This window comes from Trachemys scripta, chromosome 24 (assembly GCF_013100865.1).
Source record: "Trachemys scripta elegans isolate TJP31775 chromosome 24, CAS_Tse_1.0, whole genome shotgun sequence".
Lineage (NCBI taxonomy): Eukaryota > Metazoa > Chordata > Testudines > Emydidae > Trachemys > Trachemys scripta.
Window position 1 is genome coordinate 2,826,398 of NC_048321.1, and position 7,762 is coordinate 2,834,159.

Below are 7,762 nucleotides of genomic sequence, written 5' to 3' on the forward strand. Positions count from 1 at the left end.
CCCCCCCCCCCCCCCCCCCCCGCCCTGGGACTGGCCCCCCCGAGAGGGGAAGCCAGGCAGAGGCATGGAAGGGCATGGCTGGGGTATGACAGGGAACACCGCCAGGGTTAGGGTGCCTATGTGAGGTGAGGGTGTGGATGGGTAGGGAGGGCGGGGCGGGGGGTCAGGGCACAATGTGTTTTGGGGGCAGCCTCCCCATACAGCAGATCCCCCCCAATACTGGCTGCAATGTGTGGGGCGTGAAGCTGTTGGGCATTGGCTCAGCCTGGCACCCCTGGGGGGGCAGCAATGGAACAATGCAGCCCGCCCCCACCCCCACTGCCATGGGGCCCTGTTGAAGCTGGGGAAGGCTCAGGAGAAACTGGACCCTGAATTCTCATGACAGTATGGTACTGTCTGCCCCTCCCAGTCACTGGGGTGTGTGTGTCAGAGTCACATTCAGCCCCCCCTCCCCCAACCAGTCCGTTCCCCAGCTGCCCTACCCCAGAGATGGCTGAATCCCAGCACCAGGCGAGCTGTCCCCATGCGGTGTTATGTGTGGTTGTTCCCCAGCTGCCCCGCCCCAGAGCTGGCTGCATCTTAGCGCCAAAAAAATCAAGTTCCCCTTCAAAGAAAACATCATTTTTTTCTCCGAAAAGTCAAATCCCTCTGGGTGGTGCCAGATTGGTCCTCGCTGACAGCTCCCCTTGTCCAATGTAAGCTCACCAAACACCTCTCCCAGCCAATGGCAGGGCGTGGGTGGGTCCCCTGGCCCATCGACGGGACCCAAGACCTTGACACCTGATTGACAGGGACTGTCAGTGGAAGAGACGTCTGCTGCGGGTGAAGGATGGATGGGGCTGGCTTGGTGCCCCCGGGCGGGGTGAGTGGCAGGGTCTTAGCTCTGGGAGGGGGCGGGGGAGGATCCTGGGGACAATCCCTCAGGGAGGCGGCTGCCCGTTTCCACCGCACCTTGCATTTTCTCTTCCCTCCTCTCTAGGTTCTGTGCACGTCTGTTTCCTCGTGTCACGGCACAGGATGTCCCACGCTCGCCGCCCTCCCCACCGCGGCGTGCGTAACCCTTTCCAACGGGGGCAGCCCCTCTGGGCCCCGGGGGGGAGGGGGAACCAGGGCACCAGGGACAGCAACAGTGCGAGCTGCTGGCCCCCTGCCGCCGTGCCCCAGGGAGACCCCCTGGCTGGTCCCCGCTCAGTCCCAGCTGCTGACGGAACTGAGAACAAGGCAACTCATTTCTCCCAAGTCTGCAGCTGCTTGTGGGTTGTGCCACCGATGGAGGGGTTTGCATCCCCGGTCTGCACTGGGCCGGATCAGGGCCAGAGCCCCCTAGAGGGGAAAGGCCCCATGACCCATTCCGCACCCCCTAAGCTAGACAGTCCCCCACCCCGCGGCTGAATCGGGGCCAGTACCCCCTAGAGGGGACAGGCCCCTGCTCTATTCCCTGCCCCCCTGAGCCAGCCCCTTATGTTTTCACAGCATCTAGGTCCCTGCGGATGGTCTCTACCCCCCATCACCTTCCCCATCCCCTAGCCCAGTTGCCCTGTGTCCCCTGGCTTCCGGCCATCAGCAAATCCATAGGGTGTCCTGCCAGCAGGGAGAGGAAATCGGGGCAAGGCCCCCTGTGGAATTAACCTAACTGGAGTACTTAACTCGCTGAGGTCCCTGCCCCCCGCATCACTCAGGTGCCAGCCGCGGGTCCCGATCTCAGCCCTCCATCGGCGTGTGCCCTGCGCCGGCGCCCTCCCCCGCTAGCCCTGAGCCTGCCAGTCACTGACTCCTGGCCTGGCTGGGCCGTGGCCACCAGGCTCACTTTAAAATGCACCCCGATTCCTGTCCCCTCCCATGGGGCCGCGCTGGGGTTACCCCCCATCCCAGGGAGCTTTGTTAAATAGATAAATAGCCATTGTCAAGTTCAGTGTCCCTCTCCCAGCTGCAGTGTCATTATGGGGAGGATTCTCCGGTCCCCCAGCCCCTCACCCGGGAGCCCCAGCCCCAGCCCTGGGCCCCATTGTGCCAGGCACAGGACAGGCCAAACAATCAGGAATTTAGCGAGCTGTCAGCTGCCACAACTGCTGACAGATGCCGTGCAGAGGCCACGTGGCCAGGAGACTGGCCCTCCTGACGGTGCCCTGGAACATGGGAGAGTCTGGGGGGAATGAGGGGCGCTACCCTCTTTCCCTGGCACTTTCTGGTGGTGACTGGAGCTGGTATTTGGGGGGGTCCTTGTTGCTTCGACACTGGAAATAGGCCTGGGTGCCCCAGCCCTGCCCTGTTTTCGCCTGGCAGTCTCTGCAGAGGATGGGACACGCATGTTTTGCTCCCAATGGTTTTGCAAGTGTCTGAGTTGGGGGGGAAGAGGGGCTTTGGTTCTTTGGGGGATTGTTTTATTTTTTTAATTAATAATAACCAGAACGTGAGTTTGGGACTCACCCCACCTGGGCCCGATTCCCAGCTTTGCCACAGAGTTCCTGTGGGACCTTTGGGATGTCACCCAGGCCGTCGGAGCCTCAGTTTCCTCATGGAGTGCATAACCCTCTTTTCTGTCTACGTTGTCGATCTGAATTGTAAGCTCTTCAGTGGCGGGAATCGCTTGCTATATATCTGCAGTGCCTGGCACAATGGGGGGGCCCTGATCTCGGTCGGGGTCTGTGCAGCGCCTGGCACAATTGGCGGGGGAGAGGGGGAGGCCCTGATCTTGGTTGGGATCTGTGCAGCACCTGGCAAAATGGGGCCCTGATCTTGGTCAGGGTCTTTGCAGCGCCTGGCATAGCAGGGCCCTGATCTCGGTTGGGGTCTGGGCAGCACCCGGCACAATTGGAGGGGGGGGGGGGCTTGATCTTGGTCGGGGTCTGTGCAGCACCTGGCACAATCGGGAGGGGTGGGGGGCCCTGATCTCAGTGGAGGCCTCTGGGTTTTCAGCCGGCCAAGGAGGGCCACCCTGCTGCAGTGAGTTAGAAGCAGTTTGATGGGACTGGAAGAGTCCATCCGAACTTGGCCAGATCCCTCGGCCTCTGTAGAGTGTCCCTGCGAGAACAGCAGAGGGGAAGGAGGTGCCCCCACAAACCCAGGCATAGGGTGCGGGTGGAGCTGGCCACCAGTGTCCCTATAAAGTGCAGCGCCCATTACAGCTTTGCCCTGGAACGGCCCCATCTCACTCCCTTCTACCCTGTCCCCTGCCCTATCTGGGGGGCACCTTTGGCCACTGCTTCTGAAAAGGGGCTAGTGCTTTTGGGGTGCCGATGCCTGACACCCCAAAGAGGCTCTGTGTCCAGGAAGCGCCAAGCTCCCCTCTCCCCCCCAAAAAATCAGGGGTCTCATTAAAACATCTGGGCACCTGGAAACCTTGGATCAAATTCACGGGGACTGTGGGAGGAGAAGAGTAGCTCAGTGCATCTTTTAAAAAGTGTCTGTGCAGGGGCCCAGACTCCTGGGTTCTCTCCCTAGCCCTGGGAGGGGAGTGGGGTCTAGTGGTTAGAGTGCGGAGGGGGTGGGGGGTGGGGTGGGCTGGGAGCCAGGACTCCTGGGTTCTCTCCCTGGCACTAGGAGGGGAGCGGGGCCCGGTGCTTGCTCCGTATGTGCAATGCTGCACTGAGCGCTCTCCTCTGCACACAGGAGTTTGAGGGGAGCTCTCCTGGGGGGGAGGTACTGGGGAGGGGGCTTAGGATGCACTGGAGGGAGGAGATCCCTGCGCTGGCTCCCAGTCAACCCCCAATCCGGAGCACCCCGCTCCCCCCAGCGCTCTCTGGCGGGGCCGCCTCTTTCATGTACCGAACCCGCGCTGGCGTCGCTGCCTTTGTTGTGGGAGCAGAGCCAGGGGTTGGAGGGGTGGGGGGACAGACACTTTCTCATGCACTTGAGAGACCTGGGCGCTCACCCCCCCCCATCCCCCCTCCAACTTCCTGCCTCGCAGACAACAAAGCGAAAACCCCAAACCCCACAGCGCTGCGCTGCGGAGGCCCTGCCCCCTGTGGCCCGGGCTCACGGCCCCCCCCAGCCAGTCCAGGCCCTGCCCCTCCAGCCGGCCCAAGCCCTGCTCCCCCATGAGATGGGCTCACAGACCCCCAGCTGGCCTAGGCCCTGCCCCCCCGCTGGGTGGGCTCACGCCCCCCCCCCCCGACGGCCTAGGCCCTGCCCCCCATGAGCTAGGCTCATGACCCCCTCAGCCGTCCCAGGCACTGCCCCCTGCGAGATGGGCTCACGGCCCCCTCAGCCGGCCCAGGCCCTGCCCCACGTGGGACAGGCTCACGTCCCCCTCCCAAGCTGGCCCAGGACCTGCCCCCCTTGGGAATGGCTCACGGCCCTGCCGATCCCCCTAGCTGGCCCAGGCCCACCCCCACCCTGCACTGAGACCCTGCTCCTGCCAACCTCCCCGTTCCATCTGCCCCTCTACCCTCCGCTCCCGCCATCTCCTCTCCCAACACACTCTTCCCAAACCCCCATTCCTGCTAGTCCCCTCATCTATACACCAATGCCCCCTACTCCTGCAAGGCCGCCACCTCTTCCACACAACCCCCAGCAACCCTCTGCCCTCCCCCACAACCGTTCCCCTCCATGCACCCCTCCTGCCAGCCCCTCACTCCAGGCACAGTCCTGCCCAGAGGTGGCAAGAGGGGAGGGGAATGAGGGACAACTGTAGCCCCCAAATGTCTGTGTAACTAAAGTGAAATGGGAGGGGGTGGGGGTCCAAATTCCTCTCAACGGGCATGTTCCCGCCATCCCTGAGCATTGGGTCTGTGACCTCGGCGGCCATCATGTGCAGTCCCACCCCTCCGCCCCACACACACTCCCACCATCCCTGAGCATTGGGTCTGAGAGCCCACACACACTCCCACCATCCCTGAGCATTGGGTCTGAGAGCCTGGCGGCCATCTTTTGCAGCCCCCCTCCCCATGCACAGTCCCGCCATCCCTGAGCGTTGGGTCTGTGACCCTGGCGGCCATTTTCTACAGTCCCCCTACTGCCCACACGCTCCCGCTGTCCCTGAGCCTTGGGTCTGAGAGCCCAGCGGCCATCTTGTGCAGCCCCCCTCTCCACGCATACTCCTACCATCCCTGTGCATTGGGTCTGAGAGCCTGGCGGCCATCTTGTGCAGCCCGTCTCCACTGACAATCTCCCTCTCCCCTTGTCCCCAGGAGGAAGAGCCCTGCGGCTAATGGAGGAGCTGACCCCTGACCGGCAGCGCCCCTGAGCCCCGTGGCAGGGAGATGGCGCGGCGGGTCAGGCTGCACAGCCCCTCACACCCGGACCTGCTGCTGCACCGGGCCAGTGAGCTGAGGCATGCGCGGACCCTGTGCGACGTGTTGGTGCGTGTGGGCCAGCGGGACTTCCCGGCCCACAGCTTGGTGCTGGCCTGCGCCAGCCGCACCCTGGCCCGGCTCCTCCTGCCACAGGGCCCCAGCAAGCTCTGCAGCCTGGACTTCCTTGCGCCTGCCACCTTCAAGCACGTCCTGGACTTTGCCTACACCGGCAGCCTTGAGGTGGCTCCTGAGGAGCTCGCCAGCCTCTTGGCCACTGCCCGGGACCTGGAGATGGAGGAGCTGGAGCAGGTGTGCCTTAGGGCGCTGGGGACTAGAGACCCCGATGGGACTGGCATTGGCGACAGGACTGGCGGCCATGATTCAGTTGGCGTTGGGGACAGGACTGGTGGCCATGATGGGCTTGCCATTGGCAACAAGACTGGTGGCCATGGTGGAGTTGGCCACAGGACTGGTGGCCATGACGGGGTTGACATTGGCGACAGGGCTGATGGCCCTGACGAAGTGGGCATTGGCAACAGGACTGGCGGCTATGATAGAGTTGGCATTGGTGATTGGGCTGGTGGCCATGACAGGGTTGCCATTGGCGATGGTGCTGGTGACCATGATGGAGTTGTCATTGGTGACAGGGCTGGCAGCCATGACGGGGTTGGCGCCCAAGACGCGAAGAAGGAGACAGCGGATGGGATGTCCCAGATGAAGTCGCCAGGCAACCACGACCTAGTTTTATTAGCTGATGGGCCCTGCCTGGCCCTGGGTAGGCCAGACAGTAAGGGGAGCCAAATCCAAGATGGCAGCTTGGCACCCAGTTGGGTCCTGGTTGAACAGTCCTCCCTCAAGCCACGGGAAAGCGTCATCACAGCTACGGCCCGGCCACTGCCTCAGGAGCACCGCGCCCATCCCTGGCCGCCAGAGGCGCTCTGGGGGCCAGAGGGGGTGGTTGCTGGCTACCAGCCCTGCCCGCCATTGCTCAGCTACCAGCTGCAGTCGCTGCCTTCGCCTTTGGGCAACCTGGGGCCTGGGCACATGGCCCTCTCCGCATCGGTGGGTTTCCATGGCTACGTCCGACCCTTCCCCTGCGGGCTGGAGATGGGGAAGCCGGGCACCCCCAGTGGGATCACGGGCAGAGAGAAGCAACTGGAAGACCAGAGGTGAGCGGGGTGGGGGTGGGAGAGAAGCCATAGGTGATGGGAGTGGGTTGGGGGAGGCTGGGAGCAGGACTCCTGGGTTCTATCCCTGGCTGGCCCTGGGAGGGGAGTGGGGTCTAGTGGATTAGAGCAGGGGGAGCTGGGAGCCAGGACTCCTGGGTTCTATCCCTGTCCCTGGGCGGTAAGTGAGGTCTAGTGGGTTAGAGCAGGGGGAGCTGGGAGCCCGGGGGGATGATTCAGGCCATGAGGCTGCTGCCCTCCCTCCCCCTGGCTCTCGGCCGCGGGCCCTATTCTGTGGGAACTGGCCGCGTCACTCATTTCCTGCCTGGTCTCCTTGGGGCACCCTCCCTGTGAAAGCAGGCATGGCAGGTGCTGTTGCAGCTCTGAGCAGGGCACTGGGGACAGGCAGGGACCAGCCGCACATGCGCCTTGCCAAGCACCGCTGACTTTTCGCACCTGTGGCCAGAGGCCGCTCATCCCTGGTGCCAGGCCAGCTGGATTAACCCTGGGGTAGGGGCACTGCAGCCCGGGGGCGCTGATGGGAGGGAAAGCATTGTCCATGGGGGGAGCTCCCGAGTACCTCAGCCCTGGCCTGGCGCTGTGGGGGGAAATCCCCCGATCTCTCTGGTTTGCAGTTATGCCGGTCATGGCTCAGGGTCCCCCGTTCCCCCAGTGACGCACAGACCCTGAGCCCAGCAGGTTCCTGCCCCAGAGATTGGCGGAGCCCGAGATGAAACAGGTCCCATGGGAGGGGGTGGCTGGGTGACTCGCCCGTGGGGTTTCCCCCAGCCGGCCCCACACCCACACACCCGACTTCAAAGGGCCGAGTTGTTCCTAGATGACACATTCTTCCCCCCCCACCACCCCAGAGCCGTTCACATTTTCCTCTAAGCCAAATTACCTTAATTCGGAGGGTGGGGAAGTGAAGGGGTATCACGGGGCTGTAGGGGTGGATTGGGGGAAGGGGGGGGACATGGGGTGTATGGGTGGATCTAGGTAGGGGCAGTGGGGATATGAGATTTAGGGGTGGATCAGGGCAGGGGGCTAAGGGGAGTAGGGGTGGATCTGGGAGGATCAGAGGGGATATGGGGTGTAGGGGTGGATCTGGGTGGGGCCAGGGAGCTATGGGGTATAGGGTTGGATCGGGAGGGCAGGGGGGCTACTGTAGGGGTGGATCTGGGAGTAGCAGGGGGACATGGGGTGTAGGGTTGGTTTAGGGAGCAGGGGGGACATGGGGTCTAGTGGTGGATTGGGGCAGGGGGCTATGGGGTGTAGGGGTGGATCTGGGTGGGGAGCAGTGGGAGATATGGGGTGTAGGGGTGGATTGGGGAGCAGGGGGGATATGGGGTGTAGGGGTGGAGC

General features: G+C 63.4%; 1 protein-coding gene across 1 annotated transcript in view; it reads left to right on the top strand.

Moving 5' to 3' along the window:
* Nucleotides 1-783: 783 nt before the first annotated feature.
* ZBTB32 (zinc finger and BTB domain containing 32) overlaps nucleotides 784-7,762 on the top strand; it is a 23,543-nt gene continuing 16,564 nt past the window's right edge. The window contains exons 1-2 of the mRNA XM_034756940.1: nucleotides 784-862; nucleotides 5,130-6,403. Coding sequence (XP_034612831.1) covers nucleotides 5,202-6,403 — 1,202 coding nt within the window. The 5' untranslated portion in view covers nucleotides 784-862; nucleotides 5,130-5,201. The remainder of the gene's footprint in view (nucleotides 863-5,129; nucleotides 6,404-7,762) is intronic.